Consider the following 19,140-nt stretch of genomic DNA (forward strand, 5'->3'; position numbering starts at 1 on the left):
TGAAGCTGCGAGGGAATCCTCTTGTGCAGTTTCTTAGTGCTTCTCTGCTACAGATGGACACATTGAAAAGGAATTATCAGCACAACTTTAAGTTGCACCAGGGGAGGTTCAGGTTGGATATGAGGAAGAATTTCTTCTGAGAAAGAGCAGTGAGGCAGTGACACAGGCTGCCCAGGGAGGTGGTGCAGTCACTGTCCCTGGAGGTGTTGAAGACCCGTGTGGATGTGGCACTGAGGGACGTGCTCAGTGGGCTGACAGACTAGATGATGCTGGAGATCTTTTTCAACCTTGATGATTCTGTAGTTCTATATCAGGCCGAAGCGCAGGATTTTTAAGCTCGATCTCCAGATATAAGCCTTGGCCTGACAGGAGACAATATGAGTACGCAGGGCGCGCAAGACAGAAGGCTGAAGCGAGAGTTCACGCGGACAGAGCGGGCAGCACCGCCTCCGCCAATGGGAGGAGGAGGGCCGGCCCAGGCGCGGAGCCCGCCTTCCGGAGCCCGCCCCACCCTGCGGATGTGGCGCCGCGAGCCGGCGGTGAGTGGGAATCGGGTGGTGGGCCGTGCTGCCGGCGCCGCCGCTACCGCCGCCGTCGCGGGGGAGGAGCCTGCCCCCGTCCGCCCAACCCGTGAGGCTCTCGGGGCGGGGAGAGTAACGGGCTGGGGGTCCGGGCGGGGCTGGGGGCGGCTTCTTCTTGGCTGCTGCGCGGGAGAGGTCGCGTCTGTCAGCGCGCTGCGGCCGTGCGGCTCCTGGAAAGGAGAGGGCTGCTGAGGGAAGCGGGCGGGCCGGCCTGCTGGGCCGCCATCACACGGCGGCAGCACGGTGGCCCGGTGGGCTGGGCAGAACTCGTGTCCCGCTAGCCAGGCTTACCGCTGTGTGTGAGTCCCGCTGTGCGAAAGTGGGAGAGTAGGGGTCCGACCGAGTCTGTGCGAGGCTGTGTGCACTGACTACTTCGTTATGTCCCGCTGACTCGGTGCTGGGTCTTGCATGTGCCGAATCAAACCGGGTTTGTGGTATCGACCTCGCAAGCACAGGTTTAAAGAGGGCTTCAGCGCACCTCTGTGTTTCAGAAGCAATCAGGCTGTGACAGCTAACAGCGGTCCTGCTCGCGCACTGCACTGACCGCGGGGATTGCGGATAAGCGGTAGGAGCGAGTTTCCAGAAGCGCGTTGTGAGTGCAGAGGCCGTGCTCAGGCTGGAAGGGATGGCTGGAAGTTGGCTGGTGCGGGCCCCGCTGCAGCTGGAACACCCAGCAGTGCTCCTCTGACGGGATGTGTGCAGTGTTCACCGAGTACCGGTGCCTCTCAGTGTTGAAGCATGCACAGTGTGGCAGTTACTGTTTTTATGTATAAACGTACATAAAACAACAATGGAAAGTGAAGCAGTAAGGTGGAATGACTTGTCAGAGTGACGTAGTGAATCGCTGGCACCACGATTGCAATGCCTTATGACACTGATTGCATTTCCCTTTGTCTGACTCATTCTGCTTGTACGGATTTGCATCAGAAATCTTTTTAAAGTATTTTATTAGTCTAATGCATTTTCTTTAAATGTTTGCATGCTCAGGCTGAGAGCTGTAAATCCGAATCACGTAATTATCACTGTAGATTCGTTTCTATAAAGAACTGAAGGCATAGTGTCGACTGAACAGTTCAGTTTGGTGATTAATATTATACTTAAATAGTCTGTGCTGCTGCTTAGCACTTTATGACCGAACTTTGTCACAGAATGCTTGGCGTATGACTTTCAGCAAATCTTTTAATTGCTGCGAGCATAATTTGCTTGTCTGTATGAGAAGTGCCCTGCTCACCTACCAGAGGTGCTTTAAGTTTCTTTGGAATACTTGGTTAAAGCTTCACAAGATTAGCTGAGAAAGTACCTCCATAAATGTATAATGTGTTTGCATTCTTACCAAGAAAAGCTTATTTACTTTAGATAGCTATTTGACTAATGTTCTCTTCTGTCAGTGTTTTCATTTGCTGATGATTATTATGCTGTAGGAAGTTGCAAGCTGGAGCTTTTATGCTAGTTCTTCCTTATTACTTTGTTTTTATGTATTTGTTTTCTTTCTCAAAAAACAGTTCTTTGCTATACATAGCAAAAACAGTTTCCAAACTTGGATAGTGAGATGTACATGGCCCAAAAGATTGAAAGTATCTTGCTAAGTGACGGTCAGGGGTTATTCAAATGCTTTGTAGTACTGTCTTCAGTTGGTCCACTTAAATGGTCATCTGCCACTGTGCTAAGACAGACACGTGTAACTCACTGTAGTAAAACTTTACATTCTTTACATTCATCTTTTATCTATATATAAATATAGATATATGCTGATATACTGTCATTTTTGTTTTGTTTTTATACTTAACAGGTTCTTAAAAGATGAAGGAAACCTGGTCTTTCTTGGATACTTTTGAGCCTAACTTCAGGCCTCTGGTAGTAATTGAGCTTGCAAAAGGCACAAAAAAGGAAACCATAGAATGGTTCACTAAAAGAATAGTGGACAAAAAAGCCAATGGAGGTGAGTGTAACAGGATCTTCTGTAAAACTTTGTGATAGATTGGCTGTCATAATATGAAGACAGACAAAAAAATAGTTTTCACGTGATTCATTCTCGTAATTACTGTTTAGCTAGTCCCATTCCATTCTTCAGTTTTGAAGTTGCTTGGTGTCATTTGAGAGTAGTGACGTAAGGTCATGTGCCTGCTGAAGTTTAGAATCCTTCCATCTTAGTTGTGAAAGAGGGGTAAACTCATGCAACTTAGATTTTTAGTAACTTAGTTACTTCCTGTGTTCATCTTCTGGAGTGTGTTTCTCACGTTGACTAAGAGAAAGTTGTAAATCTTATCAAATAATTACCAAAATGAAGGTGTGGTACATCTATTATTCTGCCTTCAAGCCTTGGCTTCATGTTGTAGAATAAAACTGAGTTAGCAGGAAGCAAATTAATCTTGATAAATTGAAGTTGGCTTTTAATTATTTTTTTTCTACCTTGTATGTTTTCACACAGAGAATATTTCATTTCTTGGTGTTCCAATATGCTTCCAAGAATTGAAGTCAGTTTAACTTTGCTTTGTAATTCTTTAGAATTTTTTCTTTTCTCTTGGAAAGGCACTGTTTATGACTGTTGTATCTGACATCTGATGGTCAGTAAGCTTTCTGCAGATTTTGGATCTGTGACTACAGACTTGCTTGGAGGCCTATTTCAGATGCCTAGTATTCTTAAAACTAATGGGACTGCAGAAGCAATGATTGCTGATGTGATGTGAGCATTACAGGAGTAAATCCAGACTGTCCTCATTCTTACAATTAATTTTTAGTGAACGCTTCCACAGAAGCAATACTACAGCAGAGGGTAACCCTGCAAAATTCTGAGCACCGTATGCTGTTGAAACCTTAATTCTTCATCGCTGTAAGGATACAGCTTCAGTGCTCCTGATGACTAGGGCCAGTATGATAGGTGTATGATACAGTTTTCTTTAGGTATAATTTTTATGCATTCTGTTCCTATTTTTCTTGTATTACTTCAAAGGTGCACAACTACTGATTAAACCGTTGGTTACAGAAGATGGAGATGAAAATATATATCTAATTGGAGCTTCCCATTTAAGGCTGTTGCTGGGAGCTGAAACTGTGGGTTTGGTGAAGGAGTGTAATGATAATTCAATGAGAAGTTTCACATACAGCAGTAGAAAAACTTTCAAAGACTTTGCAGGTGAGTGTTATTAAACTTCTTCTATCATTACAAAGTTATGAGTACGTTTATAATCAGTTTCACTATTAAATTTTTCATGTTTATCCCTTGGAGCGGTGTTATGATAGGATTGTTAACGTAGCTCTTGAAAAACGGGGATTTATTTTGAAAAAGTTTTATACTATATTACCTTATTTTTGTATTCTCATCACAATTAGTTGTCTCAAATAGTTTATCGTTATGTTCTATAAACAGTAAAGAAAATATGCTGTGATAATTGATGTGAAATGCTTCCTGAAAAGCAGCAAGCATTTTTCAAGGCCATGCTGGATGCAGCTTTGAGCAGCCTGGTCTAGAGGGAAGTGTCCTTGCCTATAGCAGGGGGGCTGGAACTACATGATCTTAAAGGTCCCTTCCAACCCAAACCATTCTATGATTCTATGGTTTTATTCTTTTTTAGTTTTCTGAAAAATACTTTGGGAACTGTATAGCAGAAATGGATATAGAGATTCTGAGCTTGGCAAACAGTGGAAACCTAACTGAGAGTCTTTCAGCAGGTCAACAGTATCTAGTATTTGCTGGTACACTATCCCAGTCTTCAGCAGTTCGTAATTCTTTGTGTTTGAATTCATTCTCTTAATTCACTTAAGTAGTCAAAAATGCAGTAGCAAATGTGTGCTAGTTATAGAAAGCTTCTTCCTATGATGTTCATTTTAATAAGTGGAGGTTTTGCTAAAAGATGTTTGTTGGACTGGTCTTTTTTGGTAATTTTTTGCTGCCTCGGTTGTCTTATTATGCTGCACAATTTCTTACTACCTTCTTTTTTTATTTAGATGATAATCACAATTTCCTTACGATGTCAGAATGTCAGTATATCATCAAACATGAGCTTGAAAACTTGAGAGCTAGGGATGAAAAAATGATCCCTGGATATCCACAGGCGAAGCTATATCCAGGAAAATCAATTGGTAAGCAAGGTAGTTTGTTGTCTGTGTCTCAGCATCTTGACTTAGGACAGTCTTCATGGTGGGAAAAAAGCCTTAATTTTCCTGCAATTAAGATAAACTCTTGAGATGTAAATCACACTACTAATTTATTTTGTTTTCTCAGATTTTCATGATGATGAAACAAGGGGCAATGAATGTAAAGTGTAAAAAAGGAAATTCCAAGTAGATATTAAGAAAATGTTCTTTACAGTGAGAAAAATCAAGTATTGGAACAGAATCTTAGTTTGTGGGAATTCTGCCCTGGAAGACATTTAGATCTTAATGACCTTGGACAAAACCCTGCACAGCTTGAATTAAGCTGGACCTCCTTTGAGCAGGAGGTTGGACCAGATGACTTCCGTAGGATCATTGCATCCTGAGTCTTCCTGTGAGACTGAAATTCTTGCTTTACATTCTTTTTAGTTGAATAAATTTTCAAGTTGATGTTATCTATTATTTTTAGTTGGTACCCAAATAATTTGTGCTTTAAAAAAAAAAAAAAAAAAAGCAAATGCCCAAACCTACCGCCAAACTGTTTTTTTTAACAAAATCTACAGGGGAAGGCCACAGGAAGTCATTGAGATAAATGTGCTCCTGTTCATGAATAAATATTTTATTGATAGTAAGTTTACTTGCTTCATTTTGGGGTGAAGAATGTTGGTAGAATGACATATGTTTATTGTTTCAAGAGTGGATTTATGACCTGCGAGTGTTGGATAGAGCATGCCCCGAGCAGTATTGTTATGGTAGCTTCAACTAGTGTATTGATAGAGATGCTACGGTTTTTTAGGAGCCAGTTTCTCTTCTAGAATCCCAATATCATTTTAATAACCGTGTTTTTATCCGTAACTGTTTGTCACCTAAGAAAATTCAAGGGAACTTTAGGATTGGTAAATACATAATGTAACCCATTTGCTGATATCAACTTTCTTGTATTTGGCAAGAGTACTAGTACTTCTTTTTCCTTCTAGTGAGAAGATTATTGACCAATGGCATTCTAGTTCAGATTTTCCCACTCCATGACAGAGAAGAATTGAAAAAGCTCCGACACACCTGGTATGGCCGAGTCAAAATTGGCTATCAACCTTTAGGTATGTGAACACTTGCTCTGCTACGCATTAAGTGCAGGGTTTCTTCTGGAGGAATTTTCTCTTCAGTTGGTGTGAGAAGACCAAAGGTCCTTCCCAACTACTGCTCCATCATTTAGCCTCTATAAAAGTGATTCTCCTGTGTGGAAAGTAAGTATTGTAACAAGAAGTCAGTTGTTTCACTTGGAATTCACCTTGCAATCTCCCTGTTTCACTAATAGTTTACCTTGGTACGTTCCCATTTCACTGAGTTTGCCTTGTCACCTTCCCAGATTCCCACTACAGTTCACCTTGTCTAATATTACCTTTCTGCCCAAGATGCTTTGTTAGTTATCATGGACTGAAGTTCACTTAGACTTGCTGTTACTTCTCTTGGAGCCAAGAAGGTGCTTTGTACATAGTTTCTTGACTCTAGCCTATCTGGACTTGCTGACATGCATAGTCAAGGTCACTTCATCAAATTCTTCTTCATTCTAAAGTGCCTGTAGGATCATCTTCTGCTATGATGACTAGCACTGCAACTTTTCTGGGATGAAGTAGGAGCCTGAGAGGATCTGTAGGCTGCTGTCTCTCAGTTCATAACGATTTTCTTTCTTGAGGCTGCAGAAGTTCTGTGCTATCTAGACCTTTGGCCCAAGCAGAGCAGTTCAAACACCCCAGAGCATGCAGTTCAAAGACCCCATGACTATTTCTTGTAATATTGAGTTTTAAAATTTCACCCACTGTTCTTCTGGGCAGCCCCCTGACAGAGTTCAGGACATGAAATTGGTGAGTTGATCTGCTGATTCAGTGTCTGCACAGCTCCATCTTAGCAGCAGTCTCCTTTTAACAGAAGTGTCCCTACGCATCAGCAAATCAGTAGTGGACCAAGGCAAAACTATTAATTTTCAAATTAACTTTTGGTAGGAAGGCTTCTCTATGTCTGGGGTTGACAGAACTGCACTGATTTGTATGCTTTTCAAAAGCGTGAGTTGTTGGTTGCTAGATTCAGTTGAGTGGATTATATACACTGAGAAAGTTCAAAATGAAATCAAGTTTTAATCTGACAAATGTGGAGAGAGTTAAATTTTGAATTTGCTGAAACGCTGTGAACTTCATATGAAAAAGAAAAAAACTAAGAGTTTGCCTGCTTAATAATCTCTTGGTCCAGCGGTTACTTGAGATTCTTCCTTGAGCTATAGAAGTTAAGGATCTGGCTCAATAATTCCTGCCTCCAGACTAGAAGATTCCACTCTATACTCTTCTCTTGTTTATACAGGAGAGGTTCTTTTTGAATGACATCAAATACACAAAAAGTTTAAAAGTAAATTCCGCTAACCCTGCTATATATGTACTAATTTAGGGATCTCTTATGTTGTGCACGTGGAGTGTGAAATGATGCTAGTGGTCTATACTAAAACTCATTTAATAATAAGATCTTGGTTAATGGAAAAAGATCTTGGCATACTGATTTTTTCTGTTTGTTTGCCTTTTCCTCTAGCTTTCAGAGGCTTATCTGATTGGCAGCTATGAATTTCTGCTGCAGTTTTCTGTAAGCTGCATGCCATACCAGTATTCTGGCATTGCACACGAGCTTTTGATCTACTAGTCTTTCATGCAGAACACAAGTACAGTGTCAGTTCACAGGCCATGATATTTTATTACGTGAGTGAATATGTAGTGGTGATATACAACTGTAAAGGACCTGGTCTTCCAGGGAGGCAAAGGTTAAAACAGATTTTAGCACTCTAAACTCAGTGTGCTAGTTATTTCCAGATCTTAAGAAGTGATGGCATGTCTAGATCATGATGGGTAGCACTCTACAATCTTTTTGTCAGTGGTAATTTAAGTGAGATCTTGTTTTCCATGGAGGTCGTGCATCTGTCGTGTCCATTAGGACTGCACTATCCAAACTTCTAGAACGCTTGAGCAGGCAACCTCAGTGAGCACGATTGTGTGTTTTGTGTATTGATTTTCTGCTGAAAGGAATGTCTCAGCCTCTGTGCGTTTTTAGATGTGTTTAAGAACTCAGTATATTTTTCCATCTATTCCTTTTGTTCAGTGAGGGCTGGCAAAGCACAACTAGATCTTTTAACACTGTGCAAACTGAAACAAATTTGGTTCCCATGTCTACATATGCTGCTGAGAAACTTTAGAAGTCAGGTGTCACTTACTTGGTATAAAAAAAAAGCCTTATATGCCACCCTAGCCGTTCCTTTATAGGTTCTGTTTTTAAGAATCCTGGTTTTTCTTTTGCTCTGGATACTGTAGGTATTGAGGTATTGGGCTTCCCTACTATCTGAGTATATGTATGCATTTGTATGACATAATGCAAATAACCTTGTCTGGTTTTGGAATGTAGGAGAGGGAGAAATAAAGAAACAAAAACAACAGATCAGAAAACATAAATTTGGGCAAGGGATTAATTTGTGTTCAAGTTTGGTATTTATTGTGCTTATATGTATATTGAGTATCTTAACGGAGACATTTTTTTTGCAGATGAGATACGCTCCTACTTTGGTGAAACCATCGCTCTCTACTTTGGCTTCTTAGAGTATTTCACGTTTGCATTGATTCCGATGGCTGTCATTGGAATCCCTTACTATGTGTTTGCATGGGAGGATTATGACAAATATGTCATGTTTGCCACATTCAACCTGCTGTGGTCCACTGTGATCCTGGAAGTTTGGAAGCGGATTTGCGCAGTGATGACGTACCACTGGGGGACACTGTTGATGAAGAGGCAGTTTGAAGAACCAAGGCCAGGTTTCCACGGTGCTTTGGGTATCAATCCTGTCACTGGGAAGGAGGAACCGGTGTACTCCAGTATTAAGAGACAGTTACGCATTTATCTGGTGTCCGTACCGTTCGTGTGCCTTTGCCTCTACTTCTCGCTGTATGTGATGATGATTTACTTTGACTTGGAACAGTGGGCTCTGGATTATCATGAGGAGAATAAGTCCACCTTCAGCAGCTTGATGCTCTATGTGCCCAGTATCATATATGCTGTCGTGATTGAAGTTATGAACCGTATCTATAGGTATGCTGCTGAATTCTTAACATCGTGGGGTAAGAAAACTATTTATTATTCTTATTTGTACATTGTAATTTAGAAACACAAATGTTTACGACTTACTTTACTGTGAGGTAAAAGAGCTGGCCATTTTTACTTCTTTCTTTTATTCGGAGTGTGACGAGATAGCAGTTTCATGTTTGGTTTAATTTGGTCTGAGTCTAGCAGAAGGGACGATCGTGCCTTCTTCAACCTCTCTCTGATGCCAGTCTCCCTTCTCTGAATTAGTTCTTTCTTAGGCTACATTAGCCATATTGCTTGCCCAAGGGAGGAGGTGAGATCATCAGGGTAGGAGATTAGAGGTAGACAGCAGAGGAGACTGTCCTGGCATCTTTGCTCCATAGTTTGATGAATATATCTTTGTGTACTGATACATCATTGCAGAGGATAGAGGAACTGATAATAGAATAAAATCTAAAAACATAAACAAAACTGTCTTACAATAATGTTTGTGTATATTATATGTATAACGAAAATTGAGATTTCACATCCTTATCAAAATATTTTCTTCTGGGCACTCTCATGAGAGAGTGAACAGATTAGGAGTTCATCTGGTTGTCTCCCACCTGACTTATTTCAGCTAAGATCTGACGTTAGCAGCTGAACTGGCAGAGCATAGGAAAAAATCTGGGTATGGAGGCTGGCAACCAGGGAAGTTGCAGGGTCTGTGCATTGCCATTGCTGCTACTAAAAAAGTGGTGGTACAGTACAAATTGTTATTGCTGTGAATTATTGGAGGGACTAATCCTAATACACTACTACTAAAATGATTTCTAGGTGGAAAAAATGTTCCTGTTTTGTATAACAGTGTTTAGTACATTGTGTGTGCTTCTGCTGTTTACTAATGAGTAATTTTGTTGATTTTCTTTTTTTTAGAAAATCACAGGCTGGAGTCTTCATATCAGAATCATTTAATTCTGAAGGTTTTAGTGGTAAGTAGGTAGCGTGAGGAGTAAAAGGTTGTTTAAAAAGGGAAGTTCAGTGTTTTATTTGTATTTTCCCAGCATTCCTGCTTTGACTTTCAGTTTTGTTCAGTCCCAAATAATTTGATTAAACAGGATTTCTGTTGTGGTTGCAGTGACTGCTAGGCTGTATAAATACCTTGTTTTATATTGCACAGCTTAGTTGTTGTTTTTGAGTTGATTGTTCTTTCATTAGGATTCTGGATATGTAATGTGGTTGTTACATTCTCTGGATATATATATGTTTTTCTCTTAGTTGTTGTGGTCCTGGCTTCAACTGGGAATGATTCCTTTTGGCTTTTGCAACATTTTATGGTAAACTGTGTTTTAAGAAGTTCACACGTTAACTTGCATTTGTACTAAGTTCAACCATCTGATCAGAGGAGACTGGATATACTTGTCCATTATTCTGCTTGCGTACAGCTCATAGCATATACTGATATATTTACCTCAGGCCTCTGAATAAGTTGCTTTTGCGTGCATACATATGTACTGTGAAGTGCATAGGAGGGGACTAGGTGCTTGTATTGGTTTTGAGAGACTGTACTGTAAATCTTGAGAAAAGTTCTCTGTGACTTATTTCTCATTTTAGTAGTAGGGAATATTATTCTTGGTCATAAAACCTCCTGAGCTGGTTAAACATAAAGCTAACGTCAGGTGAGGAACAGTTATGCAGATCTAAAGAGATGTCTTCCAACAAATAGATTTTGTCAACATTTTTATTTGAAAAAAGTCATCACCCTGAACTAAGATCAATGCCAAATTGTGGAAGATGAGTACAAGATGACAGGTGTTTAAATTGTTCACATTTTATAGTTCAAATGTATAACATGTTGTATATTGTGCTTTAGGAAGGCATTGAGGTAATTTAATGGAAATAAGAGTAGGATCAATAGGATCAGAATTATTTTTTTCTGATGTAGTTTTAAAGATGATAAAGACATTTAATTTAATGGACAGTTTGTATCCCTGTGAAATCAGAGTAACTGTTAGATGATAGTTGGCATTTTTTTCTCAAGCCATGAATTTCTACTTGCATAATAACAAATATTTTCATTTGCAGTTCAACTTCTTGAATTGTTTTGCATCTCTCTTCTACATTGCTTTTGTGCTGTTTGATATGAAACTTCTGAGACAGGTGAGTTACTCAAACACTAAAAACAGTGATGCAGCTAGGAAAATAAAGGATTGCTTGAAATAGCATTGATTTTTCAGTTGTTTTTCTAAATATGTACATGTGTGTATTGTTGTTGTCAAGTTTATATTTTCTTATGAATACAGCTCCATATTTCAATTCATCTCGCACAGCTGCAGAATGATAACAGAGTAATGTAGAGCGATCATTTTTCTCCTTGCAGATGAGAAAAAGAAATTGATTACTCCCTCACACTGATGAGGCTGAGGAATTTTCATTTCCTCTTCCTTTATGCTAGAAAGTGTTTTTCTTTATAGTTCTTATTGAGAAGCTCCTGAGGATAGGAGTATTAAGTTTATTACTACAGTGAGAAATTGAAAATAAATAGAAACAACAATAATTTGTCATTGGTATTTTAAATCAGTTTTCTGTTGTTAATACTGCTTGAAATGAAATGCATGAAAATCAAGTAAAAGTAATTATTCCTTTGACTGTAGAAACTTAATATGTATTTTTTTTAAGTCCACTGTTTACCTCTGTTAGTGATAGAAGATGTATGGTTAAGTGTTTAGCTTTCATTGGACTTTCTGTACCGTCTCCAAGACATATGAGGACCCACTAAATAGTTAATTATCTGAAGACCTATTTAGTTCTTTTCAGCACATTGCAAAGAATGGGAACCAGAGCAGCTATCCTTCTCACTTGCTATTGCTAGTATGTTCTATAGTATATTCTATTATGCTGGCTGCTTTTGTTGTGGTGTAACAACTTGCAGTGTTAATAGAACACACAAAATTGGAAACGATCACAGGCTTATTGCAGGTCTATTCATTTTTTTTTGTTTTTTGTTTTTTTTTAGAGCTTGGCCACTTTGCTGATAACTTCACAGATCCTCAATCAGTTTGCAGAATCCCTGCTTCCTTACTGGCTCCAGAAGAGACATGTGAAAAAGATGAAGAAACACACACGTTCTCTGAAAACAGATATGGACCTGTCATTAGTGGAACAAGTGAACTTGGAGAAAGAAATGGGCACCTATTTTGTATGTTGGATATGCTCATATGTTGTTAGAATATATATTTTGCTAGATTATATGCTGCTAAAAAGTGGTTTCAGGTGAATTGTTGTTAGCTGCAATGTAGTACATTAGAGTAGAAATAGCTGTTTTATTTCGGAAGGAACGCTGAATACATGATAAGTATAGTTTGACCTCTTGGCAACAGTCATAATGTTCTTTTTAGAAACAAAGAGCAGAGCAGAGTAAGGAATTGCTTGTTTCTCATTATAGAATGTGATAGAAATTGTTGCTTTTGCAACAGTAGATCATTTTTGTCAATTCACTGGGGGATAAGCTACACTTGTAGAGTCCTAGTGCCCAAATTATATCTTGCAAGGGAAGCCCTGGTGTCTAGATTTTATTCTTATGTGGTGGAACTTAGAATTCTTACTACTTACTATATTGATCTCACTGTTACATCACCCAAACACAAAAAGGTCCAGAGCAAAGGCCCTTCATTGTGCTTGGAGCAGTCATCTTTTTCCACTGTTGTCTTTTGAATTATTTTTAGCCCTAGTAGTAAGAGCTACAAGGGCTACAAAACAAACAAACAAACAAAACCAACAAGCAAGCAGCAGAAATGTAACTGCACGTTTCTTCTACTGAAAGAGCTGGGTACTCCTGTTTACTTAAGGAAGTCAATTTTTGTTTGTCATTCTCTCTGTCAGCTGTTTCTGCTTTTCTATTTCTCTATCTCTATCTAACACTCACTAGAGATTTCTTGTTCTTTGGAGCCTGTTTACACCTTCTGGCTTGCTCCCAGAAGTGTTCCCACTGGCACAACAGGTGCTGCAGTCCTGGAATAGCCCAACTGCTATACTTGCTATCTTCTACATTCCTCCTAATCCAGCAGTGTTTCTGGCCATCTCCTGTGCTGGACTTGGCAGTCATCATTTACAAAGGCAACATAAAACTACTCTAAGGGTTAAATTGGTGAGCACAGTAGGCAGTGCAACCTAAGAAGCAGAAGAGATCAACTCTTTAGGCCAATACTACTGCTGAAAGCTTTTGCTTCTTGAAATTACAGCTTTGGCATTTGTGCTGTCTTCCTATCTCAGTTTCTGACGGCTCCATAGTCAGTAAGCACATGACAAACAGCACGGAATCAGATCATCAGTTTTACCTGTGTTTTTAGGATTTCCTTCTCACCAACCACAAAGTTTTTAAGATGTATTTGTATCATCTTATTACATTAAACTGGTAAGTTTTCTTGGAATAGGTCTTGCTTAGTATTATTGTCCCCACCATACTTTACTTCTTGATTTGAATTTGGTTGATTTGTTTCACTGTATTTAACACATGTGCTGGAATTCATTACTTGGTGTTCTAGAGGAGTTGACAAAATGCAGTAGTGTCCATGTTAAGGCCTTATAGAGTGCCTGACAGCTTGTTCCATCAAATGCTGCAAGCATAGACACAAGGGATTTAATGCTTTATGCCTTTACAGAGTAAGAATTAGATGTAGGTCATGTACTTTTTATGTAAGAAGTAGAGAACATCAGAGTTAGAAATTTATTTTGAAATGTGAGAGTGCCATGAAGTGGGAAATGGAAATACTACCTTTGCAGCTGAATAACTGTACTAACGTTTCCCTGGGAGTGTTGGTATTTCTCACTTTATATATGGGGAGGTAGATTGACACAGAGCACACCTGTCTTAGAGTGGAGAGCACGACAGAAAGCCTCAAGTTAGTGTCTGAACTGGTAAATCAGCATGGTCCAGCAAGGAGCCCGAAAACATGCCAGCACAGATCCAAGGGCTATGAATTGGCAGCAGGTGTCGACTTGCCTGACCGAGTAAGCTGTGGCTCCTAGAGCTGAACTGACTTCTGGTTCTGAGCTGGCACATACAAAGCCAGTGTGGTGTCTGAATCCTGCTGGCCAGTGCCTCTTGCAGATCAGATGTATCTGCACCTGTTGTGTGGTCATACCTTGAATCATTTTCCAAGGGGAAACAATAGGTCAGTTGTGGGGTTATTACTTTGCCTTTGAGTTGCCCGCTTCATGCTTCAGTTTCAGTCTGGTACACAGTGTATTCAACGGCTTAGATTTTAATTTCAATCTAAATATTTTGATTGTGCTGTATTTGTGTATATAGTATTCATGGTATTAGACCACTTGTTTCTAAGTGTTGAGCTGTCAGTAGAAGAGTGTTACTAAAATTACATCTGTCACAAGGGGGAAGCATTTGACTATGTATAGTAACTGAGGAGTCCAGCAGGAGTGTTGACAGAATTCTGTGTTTCAGGATCTTTTCTTTCCTTTTCCTTTCTTCACTTACCCTTTAACATTCTAATTTCTCTTTGCCCTCCTTGCCCTCTCCCCTCACCCCCTTTTTGTGTCTCTCCAGTCCTTCAACTGATTTAAGGTATAAAAGCTTGTAGTCCTTATTTCACCTCTGTTTCTCTCCTAGTTCATTTTGAATCCTGGATTGCTTTGTTGATTGTGTTTCCTTGATGCCATAGATTGTGCTGCTCCTGCGGCTAGGGCAACAGGAGGTTGATAACAGTGATAATAGCACAGTTAACATCCTGTCAGATGTTTCCTTCATAAAGTGTTGTAATTCAAATAGGAGAAAAGTAAATGCTCGTTCTATTTTCAGACTGCTGTGCTGATAAGTCGGTAGGTACTGAGCAAGAAAATGAGAAGAAAGCAGTGGAAGTGCTGTGCAGTTACCAAGGGGAGAATTATAAAGTGACACACTGCTCCTTGCTTGAAACATGTAACTGATAGCAGGGACAAACGTATGACTGCCACTCCAGTGAGTGATGCTGCACAAATGGCCCTAAGGAAGACCTTGCTAAAATTCAGAGATCATACAGGAAATCTTTGTGGAAAAAAATCTCATTGAATCTAAACATTACACAGCTCCTCAAGGTCTTGCCTGCAGAGCAGACCTGTTCGTATGTGAGATGTGAAAATGAGCTTGAATGAGGAATGTAGCTAATGAGTGGCCCGTGTTGATTTCTGAGCTTGCTGGCTTCTGCTGCCTGTTTGCTAGAACAAGAGCACCAGGTGCTAGAGGTGGCAGTTGGTTTAATTGTCATCAGCCACAAGGTTAGAAAGTTGTGTCTATGGTGCATGGAACCAGAACTAATGTTAGATTTCCTGTACTGATCTCAGTTACTGTCAAATCTTTATCGATAGTTTTGTTGGTTCGTTTATTTCATTTTGAAAGAGAAGAAAATGTGTGGGTCTGGATGAATACCAAATAGCTGTATCCTGGTTTAAGTAGTTTATGATATTTCATCACTCTTTGTTCAGAGAACGCATTGAACAAAATCAACCCTTTTCTTTAGAAATTATTGGTTTATTCTTCGTTTTCATGAATAATTGCTGCAATCACAGAAAACTATTATTAATACAACAAAATTACTGTGTAAATATGTATAAAGACCTACATGTGAATACTTAATTAGCATTTAAGTACCCAAATTGTTGATTCAAAAATAAGGAGATAGATGCATTGCAGTTTTGCCAGAACAGGGCTTTTTGTTTGCATTAATTGTTCCTTTCAGAAGCCAGTGTTACATTTTGACATTTTAGCCTTCAAGTAGGCAATTAATTCTGACTTACTCATTTGAAATAGATGTGCAGAAATATTAGAAAAGGGTTGCCTGTTTGAAACCTATGTTTCTGGTTAGATCTTTCCTGGACAGTCTGAAGTAGTAGGCCTATTAGTAAGAGCATTGTGAGGAGAATGTTCTGCCAGTTACATGAGTGATGCTGTTTTCTTGTCCTACACTGCTCTTTCAGTAGCTGTTTCACTAGAATAGTCAGGAACTTAGAGTGAGTCTGTTTATGCAATTACTTCATATACTTTATGTAATACGGATCAGTGAATGTTACAGACAGTGCATTAGGCAAAAGGAAAAACCTTGGCCTCCCCATATTAAAAAGTTTTGATTGTAAAAATTACTAGAGAGGCTGTCTTTTTTCCTAATGCTGGTCATTGCCACACAGATAATTTGACATGAGGAAGCATGCTTATAGCTGTATTATTAATTCCACATCTTCATGTATTTTTGTGAGTAAAAGTTGCTCTTTTTTTTTCTTTCTTCCTCTGTTTTCCAGGGTACTTTTGATGATTACCTGGAGTTGTTTTTACAGTTTGGCTACGTCAGTCTTTTCTCGTGTGTTTATCCGCTGGCTGCTGTCTTTGCAGTGTTAAACAACATCACAGAGATATATTCTGATGCTTTAAAGATGTGTAGAGTCTACAAGCGTCCGTTTGCAGAACCCACAGCAAATATCGGTGTTTGGCAGGTAAGCTTTGTTTCTTTTCTAGTCATTTATTATAAATGATGTTTCAGCAGATTTAAGCTGTGTTTCATCATCAGCTGCTTTTTTAGTAGGCACTTTGTCATCTTCAGTGTCCTATGATATTATCCCACTGTAGTACATTTTGTTAGGTTTTCAACCACGTGTAATTTTCAGTTGCCTTTGAAAAGAAAGTAAATCCTTTCATTACTACTTGTATGTATGTATGTTGTGATTCTGTTGCAATACTGACAAAGCAAAGCTGCCAGTACAGTACTGCCTAGTAATTCATATCAAAATTATTCTGAAATTGGTAACCTGTGGGCTATCTCAGGAGCATGGAGCTCATCTCATGTAGTTTCAGAAAATTGAAGAATGATAGGTAAGTACTCAGAATCCTGAGTCATGCTTGGCTGTGTGCTCTCATGGGTACTGGTACTCAAGCTGACTAATTTTGAAATAGCTTAGATCTGTGTGAAGAGGCTGTACTTCTCTATAGAGGTGTAATCTACTTAAACAGTTTCACACTAGAAGTTGGTGAAGGATTTTCTGACCTCAGTTGTTTAATGATGTGCTTGTGCTGGCACCAGCTAGTTTGGAACCTCCTGAGTAGACTGTGTTAGTAAACTGATTCTGACCAATAAAAACTCTGCAGAACTCCTCCAAACTCAGAGGTGTTTCTGGTAGAAAGAATGGCCAGTTGTATCCAAAGATGTAAGTTTTCTGTAACAGCAATGTGAAGTAGGCTGGAGGAAAGGTCTAGGAGATGATCTGTATTCTAGTTTAAGTTTTCTGTTGATGCGTGGTGGAGACAGAGGACAGAATAGATTAGTAGTTTGTTTAATTTGAAGTTAGCAATCAATTTTACATGGGAAGTTAGAGCATTGGCTGAAATATTTCTGTTAAAGAAATACTAGACTTATTTTATCATGGGAGCTGAGTCAACAGCTTACTGTCAAGGGGAAAGTTACTTCTGCTAATTCATTGTGATAATTGCTACATTTCCATATCGGCTTTTCTCATTCAAGAGAGTAACCACTGCATTGCAAAAGCAGTTGTCATACTGTATTTTCAGGCATTTTGTGGGAACTCTATATACAAGAGCTCCTCAGACTCACATGTTTACATGTAAACCTTTCTTTCAACAAATCCAACAGCTACATTCATCTTGAAAAACGGATTGCTATTTTAGAAAGGTTCTGAACCACTACATTTTCTGATCGCTTAGCGTAAGGACGAAACAAAGCCAGAGTGCTGGGACTGTTAGCTCCTCTAGTTTTGCCTTTTTTCTTTTATTTTGGAAGAAATGTGTGTTCAAGAGTAGAAGGATACACAGTCTTTTGTGTGTTCACATTGAGTCATGAAGATACCAAGGTTAAGATTGCTTTCCTGACCATGTTTTTTGTTTAATTTCTTTTTTTCCTTGAGGATTATTCTGAATTCTTTCAGGAGGTGATTGGATATTGCCTCCACCTAGGATGTTACTGGGCTTTAAATACACATACACACACAGATGCATTAAATTACAGAAAAATTCAGGGTTGCCAGGTGTGCTCTGTGGTATTACAAACCTTGTTGTGGTTGTGTTGTTGTTGCCTATTTTTATGGTTGACATAGTGTAGATGACTTGCCAAGCTAGTCTACATTATGGAAGTCAAAAGATGGAGAGGAAAAAAAAAAAAAAGTAATGACTCTTCTGAGGATTTCATGGAGAGGGAGGGTGAAATTTTGTAGAGCACTTTGGGAGTAAATCCGAGATAATGGTCATAACTGTGAATGTGTTTGTGTCTTATTTCAGTTGGCTTTTGAAACTATGAGTGTAATATCAGTAGTTACTAACTGCATACTGATTGGAATGTCTCCACAAGTGAATGCCCTTTTCCCAGACTCAAAAATGGATCTTGTTCTGACTGTGGCACTGGTAGAGGTAAGTCTGACTTCAAATAGAGTTCAGATACATGTTTTAATAGGAAACAACATGAAGAACAGTGGAAATTATACCAGTAAGTAGATAAAAATCTGCTTATTTTAAAAAGACTTAAGAGTTTTCCCTGCAAAGTGTTAAAACCTTGCTTTTTATTTTCTGTGTTTTCCTGTACTGTGAATGTTGTTGCTACACTTTTGCAATACTTTCTTCATCTTTATGAATGCTTCCCGTAATGCATTATCTGAAACAAGTATGTAGAAGGACTAAGTACGAGTGATTATAAGACCATCTGAGTTTTATGTTTTCCTAATTCTATGTAGTAAACACTTGAGTTTCTTTTCAGGCAAATGACTGGCCATTTTACATCTTAACAGATTGTAGATCATTGTCCTTGTGTATCTTTCTATTATTCCAATTTAAAAATGATGTTATTCTAATTTCCAGGAATATAGGGTTTTTTTGTGTTTGTGTATAGTTGTTGAATTGCCTTGTAGAGGTATAGCCTCTATATTACTTCTGTGTTGTTGTTACAGATGTTGTGGGTTATGCAGTAAATTGTGTGCTTGCTTAAAGTTTGCAGTTAACTCTAGATCTTAATCACACGTCAACTGGTTTACTGAAGTTGGAGTCTACCTACAACCTGATGCATTTTTCTGTTATGCATGTGTGAACATTTGCATTAGCCTTAGTGAAATGTTTGAATGTAAAACTAATTTGACAATTTAATTGCAGCATTTAGATGGTATATCTGGAGAGGATATGTTACAAAAACTATGTGGCTAAATGTAACCAGAGTGAAGTTTTAATGTCCATTTGGTCTCTGAGGAGGCCTCTGTCTCTTGATAGTCCATAGGAGAATACCAGCATTTTTTCTCTCTCAATTTGAATTCTGCCTATCTGTGATCCTGTACCGTTGTGCGATTCCTGTGCTTTAATTAGGTAGCTCTTGGAATTTCTTTTAAACAGTGCATCTCAAACACA

General features: G+C 39.0%; 1 protein-coding gene across 5 annotated transcripts in view; it reads left to right on the forward strand.

The window, feature by feature from the left end:
- Nucleotides 1–490: 490 nt before the first annotated feature.
- Nucleotides 491–19,140, forward strand: part of ANO10 (anoctamin 10) — a 126,555-nt gene continuing 107,905 nt past the window's right edge. Inside the window, exons 1-11 of one of the 5 annotated variants that reach the window (XM_048951882.1) lie at nucleotides 491–539; nucleotides 2,371–2,520; nucleotides 3,532–3,714; nucleotides 4,527–4,661; nucleotides 5,651–5,770; nucleotides 8,246–8,815; nucleotides 9,696–9,751; nucleotides 10,845–10,919; nucleotides 11,776–11,958; nucleotides 16,047–16,238; nucleotides 18,031–18,159. In XM_048951882.1, coding sequence (XP_048807839.1) covers nucleotides 2,382–2,520; nucleotides 3,532–3,714; nucleotides 4,527–4,661; nucleotides 5,651–5,770; nucleotides 8,246–8,815; nucleotides 9,696–9,751; nucleotides 10,845–10,919; nucleotides 11,776–11,958; nucleotides 16,047–16,238; nucleotides 18,031–18,159 — 1,782 coding nt within the window. In that variant the 5' untranslated portion in view covers nucleotides 491–539; nucleotides 2,371–2,381. Of the gene's footprint in view, nucleotides 631–700; nucleotides 881–928; nucleotides 1,147–2,370; nucleotides 2,521–3,531; nucleotides 3,715–4,526; nucleotides 4,662–5,650; nucleotides 5,771–8,245; nucleotides 8,816–9,695; nucleotides 9,752–10,844; nucleotides 10,920–11,775; nucleotides 11,959–16,046; nucleotides 16,239–18,030; nucleotides 18,160–19,140 lie in introns of those variants that run through there. The other 4 variants (XM_048951881.1, XM_048951884.1, XM_048951880.1 and 1 more) reach the window with 4 other exon arrangements.

The sequence above is a fragment of the Lagopus muta genome, chromosome 7, assembly GCF_023343835.1.
Source record: "Lagopus muta isolate bLagMut1 chromosome 7, bLagMut1 primary, whole genome shotgun sequence".
Lineage (NCBI taxonomy): Eukaryota > Metazoa > Chordata > Aves > Galliformes > Phasianidae > Lagopus > Lagopus muta.